The sequence below is a fragment of the Sturnus vulgaris genome, chromosome 18, assembly GCF_052056855.1.
Source record: "Sturnus vulgaris isolate bStuVul1 chromosome 18, bStuVul1.hap1, whole genome shotgun sequence".
NCBI lineage: Eukaryota > Metazoa > Chordata > Aves > Passeriformes > Sturnidae > Sturnus > Sturnus vulgaris.
Window position 1 is genome coordinate 13,330,481 of NC_142260.1, and position 12,998 is coordinate 13,343,478.

General features: G+C 39.2%; 1 protein-coding gene and 1 long non-coding RNA gene across 5 annotated transcripts in view; one reads left to right on the plus strand and one right to left on the minus strand.

Moving 5' to 3' along the window:
* LOC148221761 (uncharacterized) overlaps positions 1-12,998 on the plus strand; it is a 49,843-nt gene that overhangs the window by 33,156 nt on the left and 3,689 nt on the right. For 2 of the 4 annotated variants that reach the window (XR_015807561.1, XR_015807559.1), the window contains exons 3-4: positions 237-482; positions 11,490-11,594. This is a non-coding gene — a long non-coding RNA (uncharacterized LOC148221761). The remainder of the gene's footprint in view (positions 1-236; positions 483-11,489; positions 11,595-12,998) is intronic. The other 2 variants (XR_015807560.1, XR_015807563.1) reach the window with 2 other exon arrangements.
* The window catches only part of BBOX1 (gamma-butyrobetaine hydroxylase 1), a 28,676-nt gene that overhangs the window by 15,090 nt on the left and 588 nt on the right, over positions 1-12,998 (minus strand). The window contains exon 2 of the mRNA XM_014889821.2: positions 11,460-11,574. Coding sequence (XP_014745307.1) covers positions 11,460-11,574 — 115 coding nt within the window. The remainder of the gene's footprint in view (positions 1-11,459; positions 11,575-12,998) is intronic.

Genomic DNA, 12,998 nt, shown 5'->3' on the forward strand with positions numbered 1-12,998 from the left:
AGTCCTTACCAAACCAAAATCTGACCATGGCTGAAATGATTTAAGCATGTAACCACATTGGGACAATAGAATATTAATATGAAGCCACGGCTGCTGCCTTTGCAACCATCAATAGTCCCCCTGGGACTCCACAAGTTTGTTTTAACTGTGGCAAACCTGGCCACCTTAAAAAAGACTGCTTAGGTCCAAAAGGAAATAATCCTAAACCTTTTGCTTTGTGTCCACGGTGCTGTAAGGTCTGTCATTTCGCCATGCAGTGCTGCTCTAGGTATGATTCTGAAGGTCGTCTGATCCAGGGAAACTGGAATCGCAGCGCAGGCTGGCACCGCGCTCAGACACAATTGCCTCAGCTGTCACCACAGACAATACCTTCGCAGATGCCACCTTCACAGATACTGCCTTCGCAGATGCCCAACGAAGGGTCTCCACAAGTCTTCACCCAGCAACTACAGGCAGCACTGAACTGGACCTGGCAACCTCAGGCACAGTAACTTTATTTGATTCTTTTATTCATTTACTCTCTACAGAAATTTTTGGACCACCGGAGCCTGGAAAAAGTACTCTACTAATAGGGAGATCTTCAACCTGCCTTTTCAGACCTTTGATTATTCCAGAAATCACAGACTCAGACTTTGTTGGGGAAATTAAAACTATGGTTTGGACTCCTTTTCCACCCTATAGTGTCCCTCAGGGAACCCGTGTTGCACAGTTGATTCCCTTTTCAAATGATCCGACACCTACTGCAGGGGAACACGAAGAGGGGGTGGGAGGATCTAGTTCTACAGGGACCCCACAAATATTATGGGTACAAACAATTTCTAAGAAACGTCCCACTTGCAAATGCACCCTGTCATTACAGGACCACAGATAACACTCATTGGTATTCTAGATACTGGAGCAGATGTGACTGTTACCTCTCAGGCTAAATGGCCCCCCACTTGGAACCTTATAGAGGTACCCCAAGCCCTCACTGGGATCGGGGGGAACAGTCACAGCTACCAAAGTCACCATCTTGTTCAAGTAACAGGACCAGGAGGTCACATAGCTTCTGTAAATTAATTTGTTTTGCCTGTACCCATGGTGTTATGGGGACAAGATATACTCTCTCAATGGGGTCTCAAATTCCAGTCGAATTTTTGATAGGGGCCACTGAGACATGCATCACCCTGAAATTAACCTGGAAATATGATACACCTATTTGGGTGGCCATTCTTAAGAACTTGCAAACCAGAACAATTTAGGTGCAGGTCACCTAAAGCTGAGCTATTGCCAAAAATCTAAGCCTAAGGGAGGGCTTGTCTAAAGCTCTCACTTGATCCATAAGTGAGTCCAGAGGAGGCCACCAAGTTGGTCAGAGAGTTGGAGCACCTCTCACATAAAGAAAAGTTGAGAAAATTGAGATTGTTCAGTCTGAAAAAAGAAGACTTCAAGGTGACTTAACTGTGGGTAGTGAAGCACTGGAACAGGTTGCCCAGGGAAGGTGTTGAAGTGTTCAAGGCCAGGTCTGATGAGGCTTTGAGGGACCTGATCTTGAAGGTGTCCATGCCCATGGCAGGGGGGTTGGAACAGGATGATCTTCAAGGTTCCCTTCCAACCCAAACCATTCTGTAATTCTATGATCCCAGAGCACAGCTGGAGGAACTCTACCACTGGGGCTCCCTTGCAACTCTCACTAGGTATGTTTCACTTACTTTTAACTTTAGTTAACCTTAACTATTTGGCCTGAGGTTTTCTATGGCAGTGTCTGCCAAAAGTTTCAACAAAGACTAAAAGGAATCAAACCCCTAGACCAGTGAAAAGTATAATGTTCATATCTTACCAGTAGCATACAGGAGATTTAGGAAAATGTAACATTGGCTGGTGCCGGGTCAGAGACAATCAACACGGCATTCTGTGTTTCATGCGACAGAAGACTTAGCACTTTATTCTTGTGAACTCTCCTTAAATAGAGAGATTTAATTTCCCGGGTATACATATGTGATTGGTTACGGTCTCAGTCACTCATTTCCTTGGCCAATGATACATCTGCACTTAGGGTCCGATAGATTTGCTGGGAATCTATGTATTTGTTCAAATCCATCTCATCATTAGTTACCCAAGTACCTGCCTGCTTACAGGCTGGTTGTGTTTCAGACTGCAGCTTTAAACCAGCTGCAATATGCAATGTGACAGGAAAAGAAGTCTGATAGAGTAATTTGTCTCTGTGGAGAAGCTAGTAGGAAGCACCACTTTGTTAACCATCTATCTAAAATTTCTCATTATACATACTTTAAGATTTTCAGAAACATATGCCAACATCAAATTGATATCCTTCACTAAAAGGCAGTGCTGTAGCTATTCATTAGTGCAGGCAAAACCACATAATAGCAACTAAGCTCTGTGATTCTTTGTTTTGAGCTCAATATCATAGGCCAAGGTCACTTAGTTAAAATAATAAAAAGTCATTCCACCCCTCTCCATTCAACCTTCACTTTTCTCCCCTCAAACTGATGTTACCAGGACCAATTTTGCTAAACAGCACTGAAACCACTATCACCTGAGTTTTAATAGCTCTAGTGTATTCAGCCAAGAACTCAAGGGAACAGTAGTGTAGAAAGGAAAAAGGCAGGATATTAATCATAAAGCTCAAATCACAGCTTCTCACCAGGACATTTTCTGGAGCCTGACAGTGCAGTTAACCTCCATTTAATTTCTCTGTACTACTGGCAGAAGATACTGGAAGCTACAGTTGTGGGTCACATTTGTTACAAATAATAATAATTTTCTTCCGCAGGTGATAGAATTAAAAAAAAGCCCGAAAATACTGTATGGTATACTTGGACCACTGAATCCATCTTGTCGTTTCTTTATTTGTTCATTCATAGGGATTTTAAAATAGTACAGGTTCTAAAAGCTAGTAAAATGGCTGCCCATGCAGCTGAAAGAAAACTGCTACAGGGAGTTGGCAGTGATTTTATTGTAACAAATGCACTTGTAAGCCCCTCAGTAAATGTAACCTAAAACTCCTAAAAGTTTCCAGTGCAAATGAATCTTAGGTCAAGATATGACTTTTATTACACTGCCTTGCTATAAAGCACCATTGGTAATTGTTTTCTCCCTTGTATTTATACTAGTGCTTATCATAGAATCTAGAATCACAGAATGGTTTGGGTTGGAAAGGAACCTTGAAGATCAGCTGATTCCAATCACCCTGCCATGGGCAGGGACACCTTCCACTAGACCAAGGCCCATCCAACCTGCCCTTGAACACTCCCATGGACTGGGCACCAACACCTTCTCTGGGCAACTTCCTCCAGGGAAGCAGTGGGACTTTTCTATTTCATGAAGGTTGTCTGGAGCAAAAGGTGCTGAGGGAAGGGATGGCCCAGACCAGAGAGCCACAAGCCACCAAGCACCCAGTCTTTACACAGCTGTGCCTCTGTGCCCGTGACAGTTGCCTTATGGACTTCAGACCTGCTTTCCCCAGTAACACCACTTCCACTACCCAAAACATTCACTCCATGAATTCAATGGTAATTCACAGTAAAAAATAATTTTATCATTGAACTAAGAGCATGTAAGCCTTTACAACTCCCCACCCCAAGAGTGCTCTCTTCCCTCCTCTGATTCTAGCTGGGTTAGCTGTGGTGCCAGAGCATAGCAGCCATCTCAAAGTTGTCAACTGCTGCAGCTCAGCTAAGCACAGAAGTAAAATATCTTGGTGATTTCGACTCTCCAGGTTCTTTCATAGCAACTTTAGGTCTTACATGTTTCAGACTTCTTGTGGGCTATGAATAATGGAACACGTCAACTTTCAGAATGAGGAAATGAGGTGTGATCTGCTCATTTGATCTGAAAAGTTGTGCTGATAGCAGATACCAAAGACCATTTTGACAGATAAATGGGCCTTTTGAAGGTACTGTAACACACAGAAATAGATGTGGGGTAATTACTTTTTTCCTGTATAAAAGACCTATTTCAGATACTCCCCAAATGTAACATTGCCTGCCTTCTTGTTCTCTACTCCCTTAGTAATACCTTCTAAGTTTTTCAGTTTACTGGCTTGTATGCACAAACAAACATACACACATGTTCAAACCAAAGATAGTGCACAGTAATGGGTTAAAAGGAAAAAGATGCTATTTCTTACATTTTTTGTTTTGCATAAAGTTAGCATTGATTCTAGGTTTTTGCAAAACTTGAAACATTACTGGTTTAAGTCAAGCATACTCTTAAATATTGAATCAGAGCTTTTATTCTTACACTAAAGACATATTTGTTTTTTCTTGCTTATATATATTTAGTCTGAAGCTGCTATTGTGTACTATAAAGTATGAAAAGATTTTATCTAGAATAATTGTTTTGTTTACATCACAATTACCTTACTTGGTACTTTAGTTAATATGCAGATGACTTGCCCAATCACCAATCACAGAGATCACACACTAGAAATGAGACCACATGAACATTTGTGAAATTGTTGCAGGTGGCATCACTTATAAAACACCTGTATCTCTAATTATTGCAACATCTCTTCGATGGTGAGGACCAATAAAAACTATTACAAATTCCAAGGAGCTTTCAGAATTGCGAACTCTGGGTAATTTTACCTGGTGACTGAGGGACATACTATATTTCAAACAAATGTGAAGGCCAGGTTTGGGGCTTCTTCTTTTTTACCTCTTTCTAGATAGAGGTAGGAAGCACAAAATATAACGTGGTCATTAAAAAAAAATTGAACTCAGACACTACAGAGTTACAATATTTTTCAACCACTAGTTTTTCATCTGGCTAAGGCTAGTTAGAGATGGTACAAGAATCACAATACATATGCCTGACATAAGTTATCCACAAAGACCATGTTTTATAGTCTACCTTTCTTTCAAAGCAGCAGCAGTATGATTGACAAGCTGTTGAATTTTGTAACGTTCACAAAATAAAAAAAGTGCTCTCTCTTGAGGAGAGTTATAATTTCACCTCATTAAATTCCTTTCTGATACCACTCCATGGTCAGTTACTCACTGCTCCACTGTATTTAACTTAATATACATCTTTTCACACACTTGAAAGATGGTGAAAAAATAAAATATGAATGTTTTCCCTTTTCTCTATTAGAAGTTAAGAAATTAAAATAGCCTTAAGTATGTTGTGTGAACTGCCAAGAATATTCTTTGAAAGACAAGGCAGGTAAATAACCACGTGAAAACTAACGGAACATTTTAAGTTTCATCGTTTCCATCCTAGTTTTCTTACTGACTTGCAAATAAATATTTTCCTAATCTTCCTTAAACAAGAAGTAGAATTTCAAGGAATAGACCAACAGATTTTTCTTCACTTTGGAAAATAAATACATGCACCTGGAATTGAACTGCAGCTCCAGGAGTCCCAGGCTTCCAAGGGTACATGGACTCTAGTGTCCTCTTGTTCAAATTCCCAATGCCTATTGTTCTTGCTAGAAGTTTCATCTGATATGGGATGACCCTTCTGCAGCATGGGCATGACCTGTGATGTTGGGTTTTCAGGTGGCTTTGGCTTTTGTTACAAACATGTGCATTGTCACAGCACTGCAAAATAGCACATGCTCAGCATACCAGTCTGGGACTGTCTTGGATTTTGACATAACAAACCTGTTAACCCTTAGAGCTGGCCTGTGGAACAACCATCCATTTCATCCTCCACCCAACCAGACCTTCAGCACTGGTGATTGTCATCTGGCCTCACATCCAAAAATCTATGGAGCCAAAGGGAGACAAAAGCTAAATTCAAAATGTTTCTCATATCACTTGACTTGAAGAGAAATAATTTTTCTGGGAATTTAGCCTTTGCCAGACTCTGAAATGTATTAGGGATTAATACTATAACATTGCCCGCTGACTGAAGAGATACTTAACCTTTATGGTACTGCTACAATGTGGAAATTGCAAAGTGTCAAGGAAACTGAACTCTATACTGATATTCCCAAAAGAGCTACTGAAACTGAAGAGCTTTTATTTTTATGTTTCACCACTTTGCATTTCAAAAACACCAACAAACAAACAAAAATAATCCCCAAACACCAACAAAACAAAGAAAGCTACAGAGTAAATAAGGTTCAATCCTGCATTGCAAGGCCATAAACTCTTTTCCTGAAAGTTTCATTTTTCTCATATAAATTCCCTTCCAGTGACAAGTGCAGCCAGCATCCTTAAAAGTTTAGGTTTGTCTGTCTTTTTAAAGGTGCAAGCTGGTACATGAATGCTTATAAATCCTACCTCACATTTCAGAGAAGAAAGGCTCCAAGTTTCCAGCCCTTCAATGACATGTTGATGCAGTCAAGAGCTTAGCCTTTGAGCTACTGCAGGAATAACCTTTCCCCCTTGACATTTGCAAATGTACTCTGCAACGACACTAGTAAATACACCAGAAGTTGAAAATTTGCATATAGCTTCAAGTGGTAATATGAATGTGACCACACCATGTAATACTAAATATCCCAAAGAAAATGATTAATTTTAGCACAGAATTTCCTGCAGACTTTTTAATCTTTGTGCTTTACATATTAATAATATTGGGTTTTTTCAGAGAGCTCTTAGAGCTTTAAATATAGTAGTGCCAATTTTGATCCTTCTAGTAGCTGCAGTAGTTCTAATTTCTAACACTTATGCCTGACATACACATGGAGTGCTTTTAAATAATTCATATTTGTACAAAAAACAGTGAAGGAATTCTCCGGACTGGTCCCAGAGATCATCACAGCCAGGTGAGCCACAACAGCAATAGGTGAGAGACAAGTTAAAGGTCTGCACTAAAAGAAGCAGCATTTATACTTTGGCTCCTGATTGGACAACAAATACGTTGTCCAATATTTTCAATTTGACAGATTACCAGGTCTGTAATTATTTGGAAAAAAGGCAGGAAAGCACAACTCAAAGAATGGAAAAAAGATCTCGTAGTATGAAGATAGTAACATTCTTCCATTTAAAAGTATTTTTAAAAAAGACTGTCTGAAAGCCTGAGAAAACTGTGCCTCCCATGTTATGCCATGTTATTCTTCCACATACCAAGCAACAGGAACTTTGTACCCATTTTTATTCACAAAATCTCTTCAGCCTGAAAATCTATCAAGGAGCTATATTGAACTGCACAGGGACTGTACTCTTTGCCAGTATTTCCTGGTGGTAACTGATCCCACTCAAGCTCTTCATTGTTTTATCATGTTATCATAGAAAAATTTCCTCCCACTGCTAAGGCAGTAAATATAGTTCCCATTGTACTATAGTAGAAATACTGGAACATATGCTCTGAAAGTTGAAGGGGTAAGAAAGATAGGAATGAGTCATTAGTGTCTGGACAGCCTTAGGTCTCACTTGCACAGCACAGCTGCAGCTGCCAAATTAAAAATCTTTATGTTTTCAAATCACAGAATCAGCTAGGTTGGGAAAGACCTTTGTGATCACCAAGTCCAATCTATGACCTAACAGCACCTTGCCAAGCAGACCATGGCATTGAGTGCCACCTCCAGCCTTTCTTAAACACCTCCAGGCACGGTGACTCCACCACTTCTCTGGCAGTCCATTCCAATGCCCAATCACCTTTTCTGTGAAGAAATTCTACCTGATGTCCAACCTGAACCTTCCTGGCACATCTTTAGTCTGTGTCCTATTGTTCTATCACTGGTTGTCTGGGAGAAGAGACTGACACTTGGCTGGCTACAACCCCCTTTCAGGGAGTTGTAGAGAGTGATAAGGTCATGCCTGACCCTCCTTTTCTCCAGGCTAAACAACTGAGCTGATCTTCATAGGGCTTTTGTTTCAGATCCTTATCAGCCTTGTTGCCCTCCTCTAGGCATGCTCCAGCATATCAAGATCCTTCCTAAACTGAGGGGCCCAGACCTGCACACAGCACTCAAGATGTGGCCTCACCAGTGCCAAGTACAGGGAAAGCACTTCCCTGGTCCTGCTGGCTACACTATTCCTGATCCAGGCCAGGTGCCATTGGCCTTCTTGGCCACCAGGGCACACTGCTGGCTCATGTTCAGTCTGCTGTCAATCAGTGCCCTCAGGTCTCTTTCTGCCTGGCTGTTGTCCAGTCACTCTGACCTGAACCTGTAGCTCTGCAAGGGTTTGTTGTGGCCAAAGTACAGGACTCAGCAATTGGTTTTGTTAAACCTCATATTGCTGGATTCAGCCCATCTATCCAATCTGTCCAGGGCCCTTTACCTGTCCAGGTCCCTCTGCAAATATAACTGAACAACTCATATAGGATAAAAGCAAGTCTTGCAAAATTATTTTGTGTCTTTATTGATAATTTATGTTACGACTACTAAAACCCCAGATCTATGTGCTTTTCAAAATGGGAAGAATGAAACACTTTTGAAAGAATTAATGCCTCTTTCAATAATTTCAGAACAATAATTTGGGGGGAAAAAGAAAGAGAAAACAAAAATCCCATTTCTTGATCATGCCAGGTTAGTCCTAATTACATTAGAGTTTGCATAAAATGAGAAGATGCCCTTTGCTCAGTACCTGCAGATGGTGTTCATGCAGCAGCACTAGGAATTATCCAGCATTTACTACACAAGTTGGGAAAATGCTGATCAAAATTTTCTAGAGTAATATAAGAAAGTCGAGACATGACTAGAGAAAATTACTTCATCTAAAATTATTTTGTCTACAGCATGTATTTTAATTTTTGTTGAAAGCCAAGTGTATATGGCAGCCTATTTCATGTCATTACACTCTGATTACTGCAGGATAAATTCAAATGACCAAACTTTTAAAGTAAAAAGCTACTTTTAACTTCACCCTCCTAAAATTATCATGTCTCAGGACCTAGCAGAGAAACTGAAAACACCACTGATGCTGTTAACATCCTGATTCAAACTTTTGTGGAGCTGGATATATATCTCCAGCATCATATTATCACATTTTAAAGAACTATCATCGTCTGAAACCTTTAAACGGCTGTTAAAACCTTAACCTAACCTAAGATTAAAAGTATTAAGTACCACTACAGACCAGCTCTGCAGAATCTTCTTTTTCACCCAATAGGAAAATATCATGTTAGATGTTATCTAATTTCCACCCCCACCTCCCCAAACCCCCAAGTCCCATCCTGTTAATGGTATGCCAGCATGTTGGAAAATGAGCCTCAGCAAACACAATTAATACAGGATACTGGCTTACTTAGAGTCTCTCTACTACATCCAGCATCTGAATTGCAGACATTGTAAATCATTCCTGTGATATCTGCTGGATAGAATTCAAGTAAACAGAAAGAAAAAGAGAGTATCTTTGAGACAATACAGCTGTAGAAGTAGAATATGGCTCTTTTGCTGTTCTTTTGGGACCATCTTGTAAGCTGGGCTGAATTTAGTCTTGATATACACAAACAGCAGATTTTGATTTTGTGTATTGTATGGATAGGATCTGGCAATGTTTTAAAAGGGAAATCTTGACATACTGCCACAGAGTTATTTATAGTCACTTCATCATGCACTGAAAATCTGACCTACTCTTCTTTTTGGGTTTGACACAATGTCTGACATCTATATTTTTTGAATCAGAAACTATGATGGAAAAACATTTTCTTAAAAAGCAGCACTAAAAGCAATAACCACTTGCAAAAGAAAAATAGTTAGCCACAGCTGTGATAATGTCAGCAGTGAAGGTTAATCTTTAACTACAACAGTCTGGCATTTCTCTTTCTTGAATCAGCATGCAGGCTGGCATTTTGTATCATTGTCTGTAACATTATACTGCTGGGATATGATTAGCTACTTAAGGGCATGTAATTTGCAGTGTGTATTTCTACTCACCACAAGGAAGTGTATCTAAACTTACCACAATACACAACAAAAAACAGATCTTAAACAGCCAGCAAGCAAACTCACAGGCTGCAGCCTTTTTTTGCATCTGAAACCTGGGAAAAACTGCAAGAAGGTGTAAATCATAATGAGCCAAGGGTTGTCTGAGAATATGAGGAAGAGCTGAATGACACCACTAAAAAAAGCCAGTTAATTAATGTTTATACACTTAATTTCTTCAGACAGACCATGTGAAACAGAATTTCAAAAAAGAATTGCCCGAAGAATGAAACAGATCCTTGGTGTATATTTTTACCTAGATGGTTCCAATGGAGAAGAGCAATTGCAGAGCAGAGAACTGGCTTCCAAAACATGCACTGTATTTAGATGCCAAGAGTAATTACAAATGCAAATGCATGCATGTGAAGGCAAATCACAACCAGTTAAGACTTCATAATAGGTGGAAAAGGTAGCATTACATCTGAATTCTTGAAATCTCAGTAATTAATATCTTTGCCAATGAATACAACCTGAGACCTAGATTATTTTGTCTGGGTATTAATTAAAGCAATGTCCAATTTACGTTGATCCCTTTGAAGGCCACAAAACATCCTGCTAGCTTTCGCAGCATAGTCATTTTCACAAAGAATAGTTCTTACCATCTGAAAAATCAAGTCTAGTTTCCCTGAATAGGTTTATATCTTCACTATATTCACTCTGGAAGCATGCCAAACCCTTCAAAATAGTAAACAAAACCATTTATTTTTGCCAAAATTAAAGTAGATATAAATTTTTATATTACCAGGGGAAAATAGTTCCATTCTGAACTATGAAGAGTCTATTATAGAATCCACTGAAATGAATGGAAATATTTCTCATCATTTAAGTTTTAAACCAGTAATGTCCGATTTTAATAGATACTTTCTTAACACTGAATACAGATGCACAGCTTTCTGCAACAGCAGATCTCACAGGAACACTGTCAAGAGCAATCGCAGGCATCTTGCAAGCTTTCATACTTTCATGCTCAGTCTCAAAGGCTGTCAAAGTAATGATGATATGCATCATGCCAAACCTAGCGGGTTTATAATTATTCACTTAAAAGGGTAAGTGACTTGTACAGGGTAAATGTTCCCAAGACCGTTGCACAAAATACTTTGTGATCTAAAGAGAGTCTACCACTAAAATATGCACGGGAAGCAAAGCAAACACAACCTGAACTTCAGCACTACACACCGCTGTGCTACACAGTTACTTTTTAACAAGAGGGCCATGAAAAGCGGAAAAAAATTTCAGTTGTAACTCCCTTGCAAATCCAAATAACCTTCATTTTTAGAAAAAATTAGAAAAAAATTAAATACTTTAAACAGCACTCACACACTTGCATAGTCACAGACCACTGCTGGTCCATGGCTCATTAGTAAGACCTACTGACATTTTCTGGAAAGAAAAGGCTTTCAGGAAAGTAAATTCAACCCAATTAGTTTTACTTCTCTCAGATATAGAAGGTAGAAGAAGGAAAAGATAACCATGGGTCCCTGTCATGCATGCACAGCCTGGCACTGGGCACCAAGGGTTATTGCCACTGCTTCAGCTAGGTAGACCTGGTCCTCACACAGGGATCTCTAACCAGGACTGTCAGCATCAAACCCCTTGCATTTGACAGAAGCACGGCAGACACAGATTTAATTCCTACCTGGTAAAAATAAATCTGCTCGCATTACAGCTCTTGCTTCTTCAGAGAAGCATCGTTTTTTCAACCACTCAGCTTCATATTCACTCGTGTGTTCATCAGGCCATGTGAGAGAGACCTTTCAACACAAAGGAAAAGGTGAGTTTAGAAAAAGAAATTTGAAAAACATCATCCAGAATAACAAAACCCCTTAGAAACAGCAGAAATTGTAATACTTAGATCAATAATATAATAGTTAAACTTTCTCCGAAGCATGATAGCAAACAAGTAACGAAAATCCACTCAAAACACCATTCAAATTCTGACACTTTTTATAAATGTTCATTTTCATTTCAACCCGTGACCTAATTTGCTGGTTTGTGTGGACTGTTTCCACTGTGGGAGCTGCACTTAATAGAAAGAAGGGAATTGTAAAAACTAGCACGTATCACTGGGGAGAGCACTTCACCCCAACTCAGAAAATATCTTGCAAAACACTGACAGGTCATGAGAAAAGAAAAAGACCTTGTGCTAGGAGAGAAATCCGTCTCCTACTTTTGAAGCCTTCCCTCTATCAAATAAATTTTTAAAAAGTGTTGGGTTTTTCAATTCCTGAAAAAAACATGGAAAGAAAGCATATGGCTTTGCTTGTCATGAACTGAAAGAGCTCAGTCCAGCACAGACCTTCAACTGAATTTTTAAGGTGGATGAGTAGGTATCAATTCCCAATTCACATGACTCTGCTCATTCACATGATGGTCAAACACTATCAGTATCATTTTAGTATTAGTGCAATGCTTTCATTAGTTTCCAAGTGGAAGCAGACAACTCCTAATTTACCTAATCAAATAATGAATTCACATTGTATTAATTTTGTCTACAATCAACTTGGGAGCCCAGAATTCCTCAGCAGAGACCCTTACCCTGTGGCTGAGACACTCACACGAGTCAGCCTCTGCAAACTGCCCCTGCCCCATGTGACCTAGGACTGACTGCTACATATTCTGTATGTTTAAAACATCTTTAAGTACAAAATTAAGGAAATTAGTTTGCTAAAGAAGCTATGTACTGCTTTTAATAAAACATAAAAAATCTAAACAATATACTAGGTTTTTATATATCAGGAAAGATTGAAATTCATAAGGAAGGCAGCTCTTAACCTTTCTTGCTCGAAAACCTTCCATTTTTCAGGAAGAAATGTTAATGTAGATAAGCAGACAATGATACAGACATTAGTCAATTCTGATTATTGGATTCAACTTTGGTTTGAGTGTTCACTCTGAGATGAAGGTTATTTTACATTGAAAATTTGCTAATAAGCTGGTTTTTGTTATGGATTCAGCTCATCATCACTTTGCCATTTGTTGTTCAGATTTTCAAGCCATTTACTTAAAGAGAGTAAAAGTGTAAGTGTAATTAAATGGGCAAGAGAAGTCTGTATTTTCAACAACTAGTGATGAAGCATATGGTAGAATTTTTTAAAGCATTATTATATTACAAAGGCTGAGGCCTGAGTTTATGCAGCCTCTGCAAAGCATAACTATAAAGTGAAGTTTCATATGA